The 19,504-nt window shown below is 43.8% G+C and overlaps 1 protein-coding gene across 4 annotated transcripts in view; it reads left to right on the top strand.

The window, feature by feature from the left end:
- The window catches only part of FGF18 (fibroblast growth factor 18), a 151,642-nt gene extending 132,379 nt beyond the window's left edge, over nucleotides 1–19,263 (top strand). For all 4 annotated transcript variants that reach the window (XM_053380679.1, XM_053380682.1, XM_053380680.1 and 1 more), the window contains one exon: nucleotides 18,193–19,263. In XM_053380679.1, the coding sequence (XP_053236654.1) occupies nucleotides 18,193–18,459 (267 nt within the window). In that variant the 3' untranslated portion in view covers nucleotides 18,460–19,263. The remainder of the gene's footprint in view (nucleotides 1–18,192) is intronic.
- The last annotated feature ends 241 nt before the right edge of the window (nucleotides 19,264–19,504 follow it).

Genomic DNA, 19,504 nt, shown 5'->3' with positions numbered 1-19,504 from the left:
ATACAGAAAGCTTTCATTATGGAAACCCAAAGAGCAACAATTGCTTGGAAAGGAATGAGCATGATCTCCTGCTTAACATGGTTGGGTCTACTGCCATGTCTGTGCACATCAAATTAAAAGGTAAATGTAAAGAGACCCCTGATCATTAGGTCAAGTCTCGGACGACTCTGTGGTTGCGGCGCTCATCTCGCTTTATTGGCCGAGGGAGCCGGCATACAGCTTCCGGGTCATGTGGCCAGCATGACTAAGTCGCTTCTGGCGAACCAGAGCAGTGCATGGAAACACCATTTACCTTCCCGCTGGAGAGGTACCTATTTATCTGTACGCCGGCTCCCTCGGCCAATAAAGCGAGATGAGTGCCGCAACCCCAGAGTCGGTCACGACTGGACCTAATGGTCAGGTTTCCCTTTACCTTTACCTCTATTTTTTATTTTTGGCCAGGATTTGGTGCAAATTGCAGGCATGGTCACCCCGTCTGAGGGGATGAAGCCTGGCATATTTCAAAAAGATAGGGCAAACTTTACCATTTTAGGGAAAACAGAAATCACATTCTCTCCCTAGGTTTTTTTGGGGGGGGCAGCTGAGGATATGTGGGATTTCTGGGTAAGAAACCTTCCAAAGTCCAGACAAAGATGTAGACCACCCCAATTGTCTAACTAGGTACTATGGAAGACTACCCTGAATATCTCAGATTTGCCTCGTTATTTGGGGGGGACACAGAGCCAGTGCACCCCCCTAATACCTAGATCAAAATTTGAACTTGTTCAGTTTATTGCAGCATCACTAAAGGAAACATATGGAGCAAGTAAAGGTAATAGGATTTTTCACACACTCCACTGCTGAGATTTGAAAAGCTGCGAATCATTCTATCGGTGACTGTAAAATTCAGTGAAGGCATCCATTCTTTCAGGGCATATGTTTCCTCTGTTAGTTGAGCGGGATTTTGATCGCGTATTTTAAAAATGGAAGTTATTAATGTATATAAACAATGACCTTTCTGTTGTGGTTGAATTCCAATTTGATTACTCTGCCAGGTAGGTAATTTTTAAAATGCTACAAAATGTCAATCTGACATGCAGTAGAACAACAACAAAAAAGGTAAATATTTAAGATCTCTGCTAAGCTGTTTTATATTATCTTCAGTTTGTGCTGTCTTCAAAGCGCTTCAGATTTTGCCGAAAGATACTGGTGGCAGGTTTACTGAGGGTAGGAATTTCGCTAACTCAGCCAAACCATGGACACAATTCTCTTCCCATTCCGACATCTCACGGTCCTTATCTGAGCTCCATCTTCAATGAACGGGACTTTTAATGATATCAGGGGCAGCTTTTCACATCAGATTACTGGAGGCAATAGAAGGAGCAGATCACAAGGGACATAGAAGTGAAGTGGGCAGACTTCAGGCTTTCCAGATCTGCTTTGGGGTTTTTGTTGTTGTTTTTTACCAGAACCACAAGATCTACCAATAAGGGCCAGGCATAAAAGCTAGAATTAATGAATAGGATGCCTTGGAGTATACCCTGAGCCTTAGGAATTTGTTTTCAGTACCAGAACTGAACTGAGCTCATTGTCATTCCACACAGAAGTCTGTTTCTGGTTAGCTGCCCTCATTTCAGCACTCAGCTGGGGGAGAAGTCATTTTGTTGTTAAACTGTTGGGAGTTAGGAACCCTTGCTGATCAGCTGAAGACCTCCCTGAGTCCTACCAGTTGATTCTGATCTACAGTTAGGAGAACTAACAGTAAGAGGTCCAAATGAGGCCTCAGTTGTGTGACCTCAAAAATGGGGCTAAACATCTGTCTGTGCAGTCCTGCTGTACCTGTTTTGCCTTAGAGTGGTAGTGCCTGAATAGGACTTTTTAATACCGTATTTTTCACTCCATAAGACGCACCTGACCATAAGATGCACCTAATTTTTAGAGGAGGAAAGCAAGAAAAAAAATATTCTGAATGAAACAGTGGATGTATGATTTTTGTGGTTCATGCTGTGGCCACAGACATGATATGTGACTTGACAGTGAGTTTGGGGTAGCCCAATGCAAAAATCCTAAGAATCCATGTGGATCTGTGCTTTGTAACCACCTTTTTGCACCATTGCGGCCCCACAAAACAATGGATGCATAATTTTTTTGGTGCAGGCATAGCCATGGACATGCTATGTGATCTGATGGTGAATTTGGGGTGACCCAATGCAAAAATCCTGAGGATCCATGTGGATCCGTGCTTTGTAAACACGTTTTTGCACCATTGCGGCCCCACGAAACAGTGGATGCATGTTTTTTTTTGTGTAGGCTGCAGCCATGGACATGCTATGTGATCTGATGGTGAATTTGGGGTGACCCAATGCAAAAATCCAGAGGATTCATGTGCTTTTACCTCCCCCCCAGGCAGCCTCCTTTATCGCTAGCGTCCCTTATCTCCCTCCCGATCGCTTGCCGATCAGCTGCTCAGCGGCTTCGTTTCAACACCCCCTTCCCTCTTTCTAAAAAAAGAGCAAAAAAAAAGGCACAATCTGCTTTTCACCCCTAGGCAATTCGGCTCCAGGGACCACACATTTGCTCCATAAGATGCACAGACATTTCCCCTTACTTTTTAGGAGGAAAAAAGTGTGTATTATGGAGCGAAAAATACGGTACTTCCTATCTTGGGGTTTGAGAAGATTGCACTTCCTTTGCCCTCCTCTCTGCCTCTTCCTCGTTCTACATTCATCAACAGAGCAATTTGAGTACAGATTAAGAGTAGCATTTTTCAGTGGTGGGACACAGTTGTACCAAGTTTTTCTAAGAGCTGTTTGACAGTTGAATGGACTCTCTCGGGAAGTGGTGCCCTCTCTTTCATCGGAGGTGTTTAAGCAGAGGTTGGCAGGCCATCTGCCATGGATGCTTTAGTTGAGATTCCTGTATTGCCGGGGGTTGGGCTAGATGACATTTGGGGTCCCTTCCAAGACTATGATTCTATGAGTTCATGATTATAAGCATCTGGGGGATATTCTTCAGTCTGATTGTAATCAGCACATGGATTCGGCACAGATCCCATTTCCCTGATTTCTGCCTCCCATTCAACTGGCCATTAGAGAGAGAGTTTGGATTTGATATCCCGCTTTATCTCTACTCAAAGGAGTCTTAAAGCGGCTAACAATATCCTTTCCCTTCCTCCCCCACAACAAACACTCTGTGAGTTTAGTGAGGCTGAGAGACTTCAGAGAAGTGTGACTAGCCCAAGGTCACCCAGCAGCTACATGTGGAGGAGCGGGGAATCAAACCCAGTTCACCAGATTACAAGTCCACCGCTCTGAACCACTACACCATGCTGGCATCTGTTCATTTAGTTATTCCCTCTGTTTCCCCCCGTTTTTGTTAGAAAACGTGGAGTTCTTTTGTTGTGCCAGTGTGGTGTAGTGGTTCAGAGCAGTAGACTCATAATCTGGGGAACCGGGTTCGCCTCTCAGCTCCTCCACATGCAGCTGCTGGGTGACCTTGGGCTAGTCACACTTCTTTGAAGTCTCTCAGCCCCACTCACCTCACAGAGTGTTTGTTGCGGGGGAGGAAGGGAAAGTAGATTGTTAGCCGCTTTGAGACTCCTTCGGGTAGTGATAAAGCGGGATATCAAATCCAAACTCTTCTTCTTGTGCAAAGTTTTGCACAAACAGATGGATATTGTGCACAAATGAAGATGGTGTCAAACGCCATCATTGTAGGACTTCCCTTGTTTCCCGTTCAAATGCATATTCTGTGCCTGCGTAGCTGTTGCGTGCCCCTCCGACATCTTTGCTGAGTTTTCTGCCAAGACTCCAGAGTATGCAGCTCGGAGGATTCTTCAGGTTCAGAGGCCAACATGCTGGAGGAAGAATGCATGTAATGAGTAACACTTGGCGTTCATTCACTGCTAGGGATGGCCTGGCCTTCAGTGCTATGAAGCAGCTGAAAATGCATAGGCCATAGGGAATCTCGATGGTAATATTTTCAGGATTTTCTTGGCATGGAGTCAGACAGCTGAGAACGGAATATTCTTATGACAGTTTGATGCAATGGCTTCATTATGCAAAAGATGTAGGTCCAGATCAACAATCTTCCCTGACACCCACAACAATCTGCCAAGATTTTCGATAGATTTATTAGTTGTTATTACTCTGATGCCGTAGTGAGCTGGGTTTTTTTTTTTAAATATATTTTTTTAAAATCGCTTCCTTTCCCCTGAAACATCTGATAATGGTACACAGAACATACTGGTGCTGGTGTAATGCACAGAGAATTTTAGGCTTTGATCCATAGGTACCCTTCTGGACGCAGGAGGTAACATCTGCTCAAGAAAGAGCTTTTTTTGGTTCTTTTCATGAGAGCGTCGTGTGAGGAAAGGGAAACTAGATCCAATTTCGTTTTTCCTCTCAGGGCTGGCTCAGTACAGTTTGCTGCCCAAAGCAGCAAATGTTCCCTCTCTCACTTTCCCCCTCATTCAAGATGCACAGTACGCAAGTCTAGCAGAAAAATCCCACAAGCACTTCTCCTTGGGAGTCCAGATACAATATAAATTAGTTTGCTGTCCTTTCATGTCAGCCCAAATCAGCTGCCTGAGGCCACTGCTTCACTCTGCCCAATGGTGGAGCCAGCCCTTCTCCTGCTTTCTGGCCTATATGTGTAGCAGAATGTGGTGGTAGAAACTTGAGAGGGTTGAATAGACTGCAAAACGTTAGGCTACAGTTGAGGAAGCAATTTTTTTCTTGTTTTTAAAAAAGCACCTTATGATTAAAAGCCAACACAGTGTTACTCATTGCAAAGTACTGGAAGACACAAGATCTACCCACTCTGGAAGAATGGCAGATGAAGGTGATTGACTACATGGGCTTGGCGGAGATGACGAGCAGAATCCGAAACCAGGGAAGAGAAGCAGCGGAAGAAGAATGGAAAAAATTTAAGGACTACTTAAAGAAATATTATAAAATTAATGAAAGTTAAAATGATGTTGGATTAGAAAATAAATGGTTACTATTAGTAATGGATAAGATAAGGAGAATAAGTAAGATTAAACTAAATTAAAATAAGGGAAGATTTGCTGAATAAATGATTAGAAATTGGAATACAGAAAAGGGAGGCATGAGGAAGTCGGAGAAGTAAGGTACAAGAAAATAAGATTTGAAATTATACTTGTTTTTTTATTTGTTTGTTTGTTGTGTTTATTGTATTGTATTGTTATGTTTTTGTTGTTAAAAAAAATCCTTTAATAAAAATAATAAAAAAAAATAAAAAAAAAGCCAACACAGTGTTTTTCAAACAGAGGGCTGGGATCCAACCTTTCAGGTGGGTTTTAGTGACACATCCTGCCCAGGGCTTCCTCACTTGCCTGATCGACCTCCTAGACATGTCATCACCTTTGGCTGGACCACTGCAAGCATCAGCAAATTGCATGCTGAATTAAGGGAGGGGACGGAAGGAAGGAAGGGGCAGAGGAAGTGTTGAAAGAAATGAGAGATGAAAGGTTGTTGCTGCCACTGTTGTTGCTAATAAACAAATTAAAAAGTGATAATTACAATTAAAGGAATAAGAGCATCAAGCTATTATAAGAGGAAGAAAGGAAGACAAAAGGACCAGGGAGGAGGAATGAAATAAAATAGCAGGATTTTTTTTTCATGTGCGGGGTGTGTGTGTGTGTGTGTGTGTGTGTGTGTGTGTGTGTGATGGGGAATTAGATGCAAGTTGAGTGTGAAAGGAGAGTAGGAGAAGAAATTACAGAATATAGATAAAAATACTTTGAGAGGCAGGTGAGGGTGGGAAGGAAGAATTATGAAACAACTTAGTCTTTCGATCAGCAATTTCTGCCTAAATTCCGGAAAGGGCAGGCATCTACTTAGCTTGAGGAAAGCTGAGTTTTGGAACCCCTTAGCACAAGGAAAATGCAGTGACAAAGAACATAGCCATTTCCAAAGATTGGTTAGATATCAGCAGAGAATGATTTCAGCAACTGCCAACTGATTAGGTCTCCATCTGCCACCATTTTGTGTCCCTGAACCACCATTTTGTCACTAGCGGGCCTCAGCAATTTTCTTTTTTTAAAATACATTTTTATTGGTTTTTTTTAACATATCTTTTCCAACAACCATTTAACGTAACTTCTTATCTTATATACTATTTTAGACTTCCATCAACAACTTCTGAAGATTTTCCGTTCTTTATCACTTGTTCTGTGTTTCTTAATTTCTCTATTACTTTTAATTATCCTTAACTGATAATTCTCATCATAGTCTTTCTTGCAATATTTCAAATAGTTCTCCTTTCAGAACTTCTTGCGGTCCTACTAGCATTATCTGTTTATTACATTTGCTTTTCAAATAGTTCAGATATTTACTCCAGTATGTGGGGGATTAAAAACATGATTCCTGCACCACAGCCTCAAGTAGTTGGGTCCATTCTATCACTGCAGTTTTTGGCATCTCATTCTGGACCATGCGCAAACCAGGCCATATCATCCCCATAGTAGCAAGTCAGGCTAAAGTGGAGAAGAATGTAAGCAACACCCATTAACTAAGTAATGGAGATAAGGGTGAAGACAGAAACGCTATTAAGTGTCAGGGGCGAATTCACTGTTCTCTGAGGTAGTTTCTTAAAAAACAAACAGCACAGATGGACCTCTGTTTTTTCACCAAACAGAGCATTCTGAGAGCAAGTGGAGAGTAAGCTGTTGGAGGGAATAAGGCAGGAAGTTCAAATTTCAACTTGCTAAACAGCTTATGACAGTCCATTATCCCCATCGTCTTTGTTGTTGTTTAGTCGTTTAGTCATGTCCGACTCTTCGTGACCCCATGGACCAGAGCACGCCAGTCACTCCTGTCTTCACTGCCTCCCGCAGTTTGGTCAAACTCATGCTGGTAGCTTCGACAACACTGTCCAACCATCTCGTCCTCTGTCATCCCCTTCTCCTTGTGCCCTCCATCTTTCCCAACACCAGGGTCTTTTCCAGGAAGTCTTCTCTTCTCATGCGGTGGCCAAAGTATTAGAGCCTCAGCTTCAGGATCTGTCCTTCCAGTGAGCACTCAGGGCTGATTTCCTTCAGAATGGATAGGTTTGATCTTGCAGTTCATGGGACTCTCAAGAGTCTCCTCCAGCACCATAATTCAAAAGCATCAATTCTTCGGCGATCAGCCTTCTTTATGGTCCAGCTCTCACTTCCATACATCACTACTGGGAAAACCATAGCTTTAACTATATGGACCTTTGTTGGCAAGGTGATGTCTCTGCTTTTTAAGATGCTATCTAGGTTTGTCATTGCTATCCCCATCATCTACAATATTGCAATATCAGCATTTGACTACCTTACAGGGCTGTTCGAAAGATTACTGGAAATCATAGCATGGGCATAAGGCTTGGTGATTTGAGGTTTCATGCAACTGTTTAGGTGAGTTTGTAAAAGTATACTGGTTAACTGATTGTTTTCTTAGAAACCCTGGTCCTATCCCCTGGAAATAGAGCATATGATCCAAACTAGGGTTACATGAAAACAGTCTGCTACAATTCTCCACATTGTTTGCAAGTGGCAAAGTTGCAGGGGAGGGTGGAAGATTTCACAGATAATTCCTGAGGGAGGGAAAGTGAAATTCCCTTCTCATACACCCCTCTTCTCGGAAATTTTGGGTCACTCATAATTGAATGAAGCTCTGTTATTCATCTTGGCAGAGGAGGAGAGGAATGAAAGGAGAAGGGATCAAGCCCACAGTTTCCTTCAACATAATTAAAATGCAATATTAGAACCTGATATTAAAATATCAGTATACCTGAAGGAGCATCTCCACCCCCATCGCTCAGCCCGGACACTGAGGTCCAGCTTCGAGGGCCTTCTGGCGGTTCCCTCCCTGCGAGAAGTGAGGTTACAGGAAACCAGGCAGAGGGCCTTCTCGGTAGTGGCGCCTACCCTGTGGAACGTGCTCCCATCAGATGCCAAGGAAATAAACAACTATCTGACTTTTAGAAGACATCTGAAGGCAGTCCTGTTTAGGGAAGTTTTTAATGACTGATGTTTTAATGTATTTTTAATTTTTTGTTGGAAGCTGCCCAGAGTGGCTGGAGAAACTCAGCCAGATGGGTGGGGTATTATTATTATTATTATTATTATTATTATTATTATTATTACCTATGTTCAAGTGGGGATACTAGGATGGCCATTTCACTGAACATTCCCCAGGGGAGGACTAAAACTGTCCAATAGTTCAGGGGGAGTTTGATAAAGAAAACCACAACCAAAAACTTGTTTGAAGGTTATTTTCTGAGAAAGTTTGGCCCAGCCTGAACCCAAACTACCCATGCTTGTTTGCTTCTGCTGCAAGGATGAAGATTTGTTCTGCATTGTTTACCCTGTCCTTTTCTGTATCTTTTAAAACAGCTATATGACACACACATGCCAAATTTGGCTGAGCCCTTTTTCTTCCATTTTTTTTAAAGAAACACCTTCTAAGATGGCTGAATGTTTACATTATTTTTAATAATAAGTCAGTACAACATTGTCACTGCTGCATTTCCTCTGTGTTGACAAGCTGGTATTTCATGTACACTTAGTTGGGAGGAAGGTGTACATAAGTATGCAATTCTTTTCTTTTTTTCAAACAAAAACCCTCATGAAAATCCACCAGCATTTTAAGTGTGCATATCTCCTAATAAGGGACGCGGGTGGTGCTGTGGGTTAAACCACAGAGCCTAGGATTTGCCAATCAGAAGGTCGGTGGTTCGAATCCTCGCGACGGGGTGAGCTCCCGTTGCTCGGTCCCTGCTCCTGCCAACCTAGCAGTTCGAAAGCACGTCAAAGTGCAAGTAGATAAATAAGTACCTCTCCGGCGAGAAGGTAAACGGCGTTTCTGTGCGCTGCTCTAGTTCGCCAGAAGCGGCTCAGTCATGCTGGCCACCTGACCTGGAAGCTGTACACCGGCTCCCTCGGCCAATAAAGTGAGATGAGGACCACAACTCCAGAGTCAGCCACGACTGGACCTAATGGTCAGGGGTCCCTTTACCTTTATCTCCTAATAAACACTTTTGTGTATGAAGTTTTGCCCAACATGCACATTGTGCAATGAATTTTTCTTCATGTAACACGTTTTTATATATTATTTTCACTAATATATGCATTTCCCTCACGTATTTGCATTTTTGTGAATGATTCATCTGGCTAGACAGCTGCATCTCAAAATTTGGAGAAGCGCACATTTCGAAGGATTGTTATGCTTTGCTTTGCATACTGTTTCGAGAAGCGTTAATTGGAGCAGGTTGATATTAAAAAGTGAACTGAACTGAATTTACCACCCACCCTTTTGAAAAACCAGTATAAACAAGTGAACAGATTAGCAGGACTTGAATAAATTTAGCAGTATAAAAGGGAGTAGGAGATAACTAGTAAGAAGAGTAGAACTTTGTAACTTGGAATACATGGAGGAGAGGGAAAAGAAAGGATAACAGAGAAGGAGAGGATGTTTTTAGGTGTTTTGTTTTGTTTTGTTTTGTTTCCTTAGTTTGTTGTGGTTTTGTTTGTACATTTCTTATATTCTTTACCTATTCTTTTTGAATTGTATGTAAAAACGCAAATAAAAATTACTTAGAAAAAAAAGATTTACCCCACCCACCAAAAAAACAATAACCTCTCAACTTGGGAGTAAGTCCTTGTGAAATTTGCACGACTGCCTTCAGAGTAAATGTGGATACCCTTCGGATGGCCCCATAGTTTAAGAGAAATTCTGCCGAGCGTCCTCAACTCAAGGCATGGCTTGGAAGAGAGCATTTGTGCAGTCACAACAGACTGTCCTTTGATCCTTCAGATTAGAGAACCTAAAACATAAAAGCAAAGCTCCAAGTGGACCAAATTGGACTATAAAATGTGAGGAGAGGAGCTGGCCGATTTGCGGAATGTCAATATAAGAGTAGCAAATGTTTCGGCAGGTTTGCCTAGTCTCGGTTCAAGATGTTCCTTGTTTACTACCGGAGAGATAATTAACCAAATGCCCCGGACAAACAATCCAGTAAGTGTTCCAGGGGCTTTTCAGAGGGCACTCGCTCTTTTTCAACTCCGTTTCCTTCCCATCGGATATGACCCATCAACGTGCGTACTTTATCCCCATTATAGATATCCCTCATTACAATGTTGTAACACAAAGTCAATGTTATCTTGCTTTTTTTTTTTAAAAAAAAAAGTGGCAGCCGTACAGACTTATCACCTCATTGCCCGGTAGCAATTGATAAAATAACCCCTTTCCAAAAACAATAACAAGAACCAAGACTTCATTCTCTGCCGGCATTAAGGTTGTTCTGAAACAATAAATATATAAGAGGTGTCAGAGAGATGTGATGGCACCTCCCCTAATACGGATTGGCCGTGTTCAAATTATAGGGAATAATAATAATAATAATAATAATAATAATAATAATAGTTTTATTTATACCCCGCCCTCCCCAGCCAAGACTGGGCTCAGGGCGGCTAACACCAGGCATAAAAACAATTGATTGAAATTCAACTTAAAAAACAAGATTAAAATACAACATTAAAATGCAGCCTCATTTCAGTGGAAACTCAGATCAAAAACTTTTTGGGGGATGAAAACGTCAAGTCTTCACCAAGGCTACCTATGAAGACTGGTCCTACGTGGGCCAGGAAAAACCCAGGGAAGTCCCCACATAGGAGTTCCATCACAGAAGGAGAAAGGAAAGAAAGAAAGAAAGAAAGAAAGAAAGAAAGAAAGAAAGAAAGAAAGAAAGAAAGAAAGAAAGGGGGGAGGGGATCAAGTTGATTCCAAGCCAAAGTCTTGATTCCAAGCCAAAGTTGATTCCAAGCCAAAGTCCAGTGCCTGGACTTTGGCTTGGAATCAACTTGATCCCCTCCCCCTCTTTCTTTTTTTCCTTTCTCCTTCTGTCTTACACAACTCTGTCTTACAGGCCATGTGGAAAGAAATCAGATCCTGCAGGGCCCTGGCCAAAAGGCTGTATCCCTACCCTTTGTGATGCGCCCTCCTAGCTGCTGCTTTTAGTAGGTTACAGAGGCATGGTTTGGCTTTAATTGGAGGGAGTCAGGAGCAGAGTTTATGGCTTTCAGGAAGGATCTCCTAAGCTTTTTCCCCATAATTGAAGTACCGAGTAAAACTGCCCATGGCAGGCTCACCAAGGTGCACAAGGACTGTCAAATACTTTCTTCTCTCATCACTGTTATTCCTTTTAGCAACATCCGGCATAGGTAAAGGTAAAGGGACCCCTGACCATTAGGTCCAGTCGTGACCGACTCTGGGGTTGCGGCGCTCATCTTGCTTTATTGGCCGAGGGAGCCGGCGTACAGCTTCTGGGTCATGTGGCCAGCATGACTAAGCCGCTTCTGGTGAACCAGAGCACCGCACAGAAACACCGATTACCTTCCCGCCAGAGCAGTACCTATTTGTCTACTTGCACTTTGATGTGCTTTTGAACTGCTAGGTTGGCAGGAGCAGGGACCGAGCAACGGGAGCTCACCCTGTCACGGAGATTTGAACAGCCGACCTTCTGATCGGCAAGTCATAGGCTCTGTGGTTTAACCCAAAGTGCCACCCGTGTTCCAGAACATCCAGCATGGTTCATGGTAAATACCGCTTTATTCCCTTTTCTGGTATCATATCCTGATCAGGCGGTACCTATCATCTTACGGGATGGTACCAAAGTTCTTAATTCCCTGTCTCAGAAGATGAACCTATGCTGAACATAATATGCTTAACGTTACAAATTGAGCACCATTTTGCGTGTTCAGACCCAGAAACCTCCCCCCTAAATAAATTCACACTTGACTCAAATTTTGGTTTTGATTTTGGCAGAATTTAGGCCACAGCTTTATTGATTACAGAAAGTGACTGGCTGCATAGGCTCTGGTTCGACTAGCACCCTGCCATGCAGGTAGCGCTGACCCAGGGCACCAGCATAGGTCAGCTAAGGGTGAACACCTGGATAAGCGGAAAGCTGGGAAAGGGCTATCTCCACCACCCAAATGTTCCCCTGGACTCAGGCACGGGCACAACCCCCTCTCAGGGGTTGACCAAAATCAATGAGTCCCTGGATTCCTTTAACGGAATACCCTTCACATAGGGATGGCGAGAGCGTTCTCCCATCCCTATCACCTGAACCAGAGCCTATCCACAACCTTACAAGTTGTGATGATTTGCTACGTGGCAGGCGAAACCCAAATGGCACCAGCCAATCAGCTAAGTGGGGAAAATTCCTGCTGTGCCCCTGTCCCAACGACAGATGACACACAACGGCACAGCAGGGTCAAGCGCAAAGCCCTAAAAGTAGGGAGAGGTGGGCGGATATTCTGAATGCACATGCCGAAAGAGGAAGCTCTGGGTCACATGCATGGGCATAAATAGGTCCCTCGAACCGTTTGGACTGCGTCCCATTGGCCACATTGCACCCAGCTACGAGGGACCTGCCAATGGGGTGTTGTGGCTGACCAATCGTAACCACCCACAACACAGGGTGTCGGTTTTCCAGGTCTCACCGCAGTACGTGCCCTCTTTAAGGGAGGACGTTGCAGTGGCAGCATCCAAGCCACCAGGACCCCAGGGAAATGCCGTTTCTCAGATAATGTGGCTCAGAATACCGATGCCAAGTGCCTATCTGTAAACTACTTGACCCAGAGCTCTTTGTACTTAGGAATCTGCTGTGAGCATGCTCAGCAATGTCGAAATGTGGCTGCACCACAGGTGTATGTATTGACATTGAGCTTGTTGTTTTCATCACCAGGGAAAAGTGCCCTAAAACTGTTCCCTCCAGCTCTTGCTATGCTAGTCATTGCAAAACGAATGTTCGAGAACTGAAATTCATTCTACTTTCTCATTTGACAAAGACAACTGACATCATTAAAGGATGTGCCATTTCCTCCTTCAAATTACATATATGCATTGATTAATTTTTTTAGGGGGTCAAGTTACAGTTTATCACAGTTCTGAACTGATTCAAAACCACTTCGGCTGGATTTCCCTCACCTAAGTAAACAACGAGATAGTATTTATAGGATGATGATGATGATGATGATGATGATGATATAATTCATTATTTATACCCCGCCCATCTGGCTGGGTTCCCCCAGCCACTCTGGGCGGCTTCTGACAGAATATTAAAAATACAATTAAAACATCAAACTTTAAAAAATTCCCTAAACAGGGCTGCCTTCAGATGTCTTCTAAAAGTCAGATACAGTGGTACCTCGGGTTACATACACTTCAGGTTACATACACTTCAGGTTACAGACTCCACTAACCCAGAAATAGTACCTCGGGTTAAGAACTTTGCTTCAGGATGAGAACAGAAATCATGCTCTGGTGGCACGGCAGCAGTTAGAGGCCCCATTAGTTAAAGTGGTGCTTCAGGTTAAGAACAGTTTCAGGTTAAGAACGGACCTCCTAGTCTTTATAACCCTGTACCTTCTTCCAGAAGGCAGAAGCTGAAAGAGATCATTTCCGGGTTGCGCACTATCCTGCACTATCTCTGCAGCTTTCTTATGGCACCCGGAAGCATAGATTTGATCCAAGGTGGGAAGAGCAGTGGCGTAGCGTGGGGGGTGCAGGGGGGGGGCCGGCCGCACCGGCCGCACCGGGCGCAACATCTGGGGGTTAGGGTTAGGGGGCGCAAATCCACAGGTTAGGAGGCGCAAATCCACGGGTTAGGGGGCGCAAATTACTTGCCTTGCCCCGGGTGCTGACAACCCACGCTATGCCACTGGGGAAGAGTGCACCCAATTATTCTCTCCGCAGTCTTTACAACCCTGGGGAGCATTGTTTTTCCCCTTACCGTGCAGCTCCCAAACCACACACACAGACCATAAGTTAATACACTCTCAACAGTACAATGGCAAAATGCCAGGTCCTTTGAGAGATTTTTTTCCGGATGATTCTCAGAAAATATAACCTCTGCTGTGCAGAGACAGAAGGAAGACTGCATTTTCATATGCAGCTGCCGCCATGGTTAAGAGCATGAGGGAGGTTGATGATGGAGGGAAGATCTTCTCCCCGTTGTTCCCCTCATACTTGCAAGCCTACCTCATACTGAACCTTTTCACTCCACCTGTGAGCCTGCCTACCTCCATCTGCCTCTGGTTCCCTCCTCTGAGCTCATCCACCAACCTGCTTGTTTGCCCCCTGCCCCCTGCCAGCTTGGCCAAATCATAGCTCAGGCAAACTTCAGAGGAACAAGCGGGGCAGTAGAGGGCAGCTCACCAGTAACCTTCCTGCCCTAGCCGGTCCTTGCTGCTCTTCTGTGACTTGCCTAAACCACCTGCTTCCTTGCTCACCTGCATGTCTACGAAACCTGCCTGCTGCTCTGCCATCCTGCAGCAGTCCATGGGACCGCCTGCTGGTGGCCATGGGGACTGCAGCATGACCACATCCTTACAATCTTATTATATACTAATTAAGGATTGCACGGGGCGATCCTATACCTGTCTACTGAGAAGTTCGCCCCATTGAGTTCAACAGGATTGCTTCCCAGGCAACATTGCAGTCTAAAATTTCTTAATGGGTAGGAGAGTTGAGTGATAAACCAGAGACTGGTTCTAGGAGAAATCAAGAACACTTTTTCTACTGAACTTCCTTCTAAAAGCGGAAGTGCTAAGGGCGTAATCCTTGAACAAGCCTGATTTGAGACATCCTTCATTTCCAGTAAAGGTACTAAGCATTTGTCCTAGACCAGTATTTGACTGAATTTGCATTTTGGTTATATTTGTATGGAGATCTGACTCAATTCTTCTATTCTGTTTTCTTTCTTTTTTCTTTTTTAAAAAACCTCATTTAATCCAGGACTCAAAAGATAGCAATCATGTCAGCAATGGTAGTGTTTTCATAGTTTTGAAGTTTGCTGATTTGGCAGTATTAGGAAAAGCTTGACTGAGCTAAGTTGTCAGACCAAAGGAGAGGTGACAGATTGCTCCAGATCTCTGGAATCATAACACTATGGTTCCCCTGTATATTTCCAGCAGAGAAGCAATCGATCCATTCCAGAGGCATGCTGAATATTTTCTTTTCTTGGCTCCAATTTGGCAGAAACAAATCCTGAAATCCATTTGTGCTATTCAGCACAAAGCAAGACAATTATTACGTTTATCTGAAGCAAGTCCAACATTTGCTCCTCAAATTCATGATTGACTTTGATCTCTTCACTCAGTGTACACAAATCCTTCAATGCATATGTTTGGTGGCTAATACCATTTTCCAGGCTCAGACCCTAACCTTGCCTGATTCCAGTACTTCAACTTCTGATCATTGGGGTTGCAGAACTCTTCGCTCATTGCCTCCAAACCCAGATATTTAGCAGAAAATACACAGTTTTGTTATTTTTTAAAAAGCAAGGCACATCAGGAGACTTTTTATTTCAAGCTTAACTTCACATATGATTACAACCACTTAGGATTTGATGAAATTTAAGCAGAGGAGGAAACAGCCAGCCGTGGAAGCAGATCCTTACAGGCCTAACATGTTTGGCTGTCTCTCCAGCCATGGTTGGCAGCCCTGATGCAGTTACAATTTCATGCATGATGTGCTGAACTGATTTTCAAATAACAGTCAAAAGGAGCCTTCGCGTTTGACTATATTATACTTATTGTAACAGTCTTATATACAGGGTTGTGTATACTCTGTGCTAAACAAAGAGACAAGCCAGGTACATTATGTGGCCAGGCAATCAAAATTCTGCTTGAATTTTGACCTTGCTAGATTCTGCAACCTGTGTATGTCATGGACAGTTGCATGAATTTTCCATTGTTCACAAAATATATTCTGCATTTTGTTCTTGTTGCTATTTTCTATTTGATTGGGCCTTTTGAGTATAACTGGCATTTTTAAAAATGGTTTTACAGCTTTTGCTGTCTCTTTTATTGCTTTTACATCTGATTTTGTGATCTTCTTTTTATTTTTACAGAGTTCTACTGCTGAGTATAGGGACGCGGATAGCGCTGTGGGTTAAACCACAGAGCCTAGGACTTGCCGATCGGAAGGTCGGCGGTTCAAATCCCCGCGACGGGGTGAGCTCCTGTTGCTCAGTCCCTGCTCCTGCCAATCTAGCAGTTCGAAAGCACATCAAAGTGCAAGTAGATAAATAGGTACCGCTCCGGCGGGAAGGTAAACGGCGTTTCCGTGCGCTGCTCTGGTTTGCCAGAAGCGGCTTATGGCCACATGACCCAGAAGCTGTACGCCGGCTCCCTCGGCCAATAAAGCGAGATGAGCGCCACAACCCCAGAGTCGGCCACGACTGGACCTAATGGTCAGGGATCCCTTTACCTTTACTGCTGAGTATGCAAAAGTGTATCGCTAGCTGCTCTGTGCTCCCATATAGTGATGCAATTTTTTTTGCATAAATATAGTTTTGCTAGTCATAGATGAGCCAGGCCAATGAACCCCCCCCCAACTACTGAGACCCCACCCCCCAAAAAACACACCTGGCTCCTTCTTTGACCTCTAATATTTCAGTTGGCATTTCACCCTAACACTTTTAAGCATTCTTTCATAGCTGTAAAGGCCACAAACTTACTTTTTAACAGGAAAAAAATTAGGAAGAGGCTTAATTTATTCTGCACTCCCACAGAAATCGTGTCCTCCTCACAGAGAGCACGTGTTGCAGTGAGATCATCAGGATCTCACCACTTGCGTGGGTGGGAGCGATTGGACAGCCACAACAACCTGATTGGTGGTCCCTCGGTTGCTGGGGTAATTCTGGCCACTGGGATTGTTCATGCATTAACCGAGGGACTATATGTACCGTTGCACATTGCGCTGAGCTTCCTCTTTTCACCTCGTGCATTGGATCACCCGCCCACCCTCCCAATATTTAGGGTCCATTTTGACCTTGTTAGGCTGTTGTGGGTCGGCTGTTTTTGGGACAGGGGCTCGGTAGGAATTTTCCCATTTGGCAGATTGGTTGGTGCCACTTGGGTTTCGCCTGCCGCGTAGCAAATCGTCACAACTTCGTAAGGTTTGGCGGTTAGACATTGGTTCAATGTGGAGGGGAGGGGAGGTTGTCACACCTGCCCCTCCAATGCACAATGTTTTTGTCCGATCCCCTTCAAGGGGTTAGGGCCACACCAGAGCCCCTGGGAGCACTTGAGGGTAAGCTTGAGACTACGTCTGGTTCAATGCTCCCCCACAATGTTTACCTGTACAGTGGTACCTCGGGTTACAGACGCTTCAGGTTACATACGCTTCAGGTTACAGACTCTGCTAACCCAGAAATAGTACTTCAGGTTAAGAACTTTGCTTCAGGATGAGAACAGAAATCGTGCTCCGGCGGTGCGGCAGCAGCGGGAAGCCCCATTAGCTAAAGTGGTGCTTCAGGTTAAGAACAGTTTCAGGTTAAGAACGGACCTCCGGAACGAATTAAGTACTTAACCCGAGGTACCACTGTACTGACCTCTGCTGGTGTCCAGTTGTCAGTGCTGCCCTGCTGAGGTCAGGGGCAGCTAGTCAGGAACCAATGCCTAAACAAACCACTCACAATCTGTAATCAATAAAGTTGTGGCCAAAATTATGTCAACAACCTTAAACTAAATTCTGTGTCAATTGTGTCTTTATTTATTGGGGGAGGTCTTGGGATCTTAACACGCAATCATGGCATACAAGCAGCCCTTCTTATTAGAATAAATGGCTCAGGATGGCAATACCTCAATGACCTCCTCTCTCCATATGAACCTACTCAGACCCTGAGATCATCTTCTGAGGCCCTTCTTCGTGTGCCTCCTCCATGAGCGGTCCGGAGGGTGGCAACACAAGAATAGGGTCTTCTCTGCAGTGGGTCCCCATTTGTGGAACGCTCTCCCCAGGGAAGTTCACCTGGCGCCTGCATTATATACCTTTAGGCACCAGGCAAAACTGTTCTTCTTCAACTAGGCCTTTGGCTAATTGACATCCCATGCCCTTTTAAAATGAGTTGGGGAGGTGGGGAGTTATTGGGTTGCTCTTGTTTTTGTTTTTATCATGTATTTTGCATTTTGATTTCATGCTGAACTGTCCTGAGACCTGCGGGTATAGGGCAGTATACAAATTTTAATATGGAAAAGATAATAACGTAATAAACAAGACCAAATCGTCCTAATCTTCCTCTCCTTCTATAGAACCAGCTATAGGAATGGGCACTGCCATTGATGTTCCCAGAATGAAGTGTACTTTGGTCAACTGGCTGTGTGAACCATTTGCCATTTTTGTTGACTTTCTCTTCCTATTTCATTTTCAGCCGGACGGCACCAGCAAAGAGTGTGTCTTCATCGAGAAGGTCCTAGAGAACAACTATACGGCGCTGATGTCAGCAAAGTACACGGGCTGGTACGTCGGCTTCACCAAAAAGGGGAGGCCCCGGAAAGGACCCAAGACACGGGAGAACCAGCAAGACGTTCATTTTATGAAAAGATACCCAAAGGGTCAAGTGGAATTACAGAAACCTTTCAAGTATACGACAGTGACCAAGAGGACTAGGAGAATACGACCCACCAACCCCAGTTAAAAGATAGACAAAGACAGTGTCATGCAAATGAACTACAAAAGATAGACTGTTCCAGAGAAATATTTTTACACTAAAAATAAGGGAGAAGCTCTATTTTTGTACATTGTGTTGATTTTTTTTTTAAAAGACTGGATTGAAAAAGAAAAGAAAAGAAAAACCCACTGGGGAAGCTGTAAAAGATTTATTGTGACTTGAAGACAAACAAAAATGAATGGTTCTATTTAAATTGACTTCCCCCTTCCCCTCCCCCTTCTGTGGATTGACATATAGGTGCTTAATTCTCTTTTTGGAATGGGTGACTTTTCCAAGCCAATCCCTAGAGGGGAACGAGTTCACCTTAAAATAAGAGTAGAAACCAAAACCACAAACCAAAGAAAACCAACGCTCACCTTTCCCAAAGTCCCCGAAACAACTTGGATAATTCTCTGGTGTTGCGGTGATCTCTTTTTATTGTCTGCTGCAATCTTGAACGAGACAAGATGGTCTGCAAATCAGTCATTGAGCTTCCGTAGAGGGCTCAGTACCTCAGTTCTTTGTAACCCTTTCTGACGACATAAGGTGTCACAGCTCTGTGATCCTGCAATTGTTTCGCTCACTTCTGGAGAATGCTGCTATCGACCTTCAAATGACTAAGTAAAATAACCTAATACACCAATGATAAGGGAATATTTTAAAACCAGCTCTATTATATATATAAATATATATTATATATATAAGCTATTTATTTCACCTCTCTGTATATTGCAGTTCCATGAACCAAGTATTACTGCCTCAACAATTAAAAAAAGAATTATTTAAAACACATACATGTATTACTGCTGTTCACAGATTTCCCCCCCTCCCTCCCGCAACCTCAGCTTTTCACTGAACGACACTTGCTGCCTGGGGTTGAGTTCACGGGGATTAGGTTATCCAGACTAGAGTTCAGAATTTATTATCAGACGTGCCAGGAGCTCAGTTGCTCTTTTCCTGGATTGTAGAATGGGTTTTTTATTTTTCATTTTCAAATTCTGTAATTTTGACTTCCTGCAAAATGTCCTGCCTT

Source organism: Podarcis raffonei, chromosome 3 (genome assembly GCF_027172205.1).
Source record: "Podarcis raffonei isolate rPodRaf1 chromosome 3, rPodRaf1.pri, whole genome shotgun sequence".
NCBI lineage: Eukaryota > Metazoa > Chordata > Lepidosauria > Squamata > Lacertidae > Podarcis > Podarcis raffonei.
Note: the sequence above shows the minus strand (reverse complement) of the source record. Positions and strands in the feature narration are given on the sequence as shown.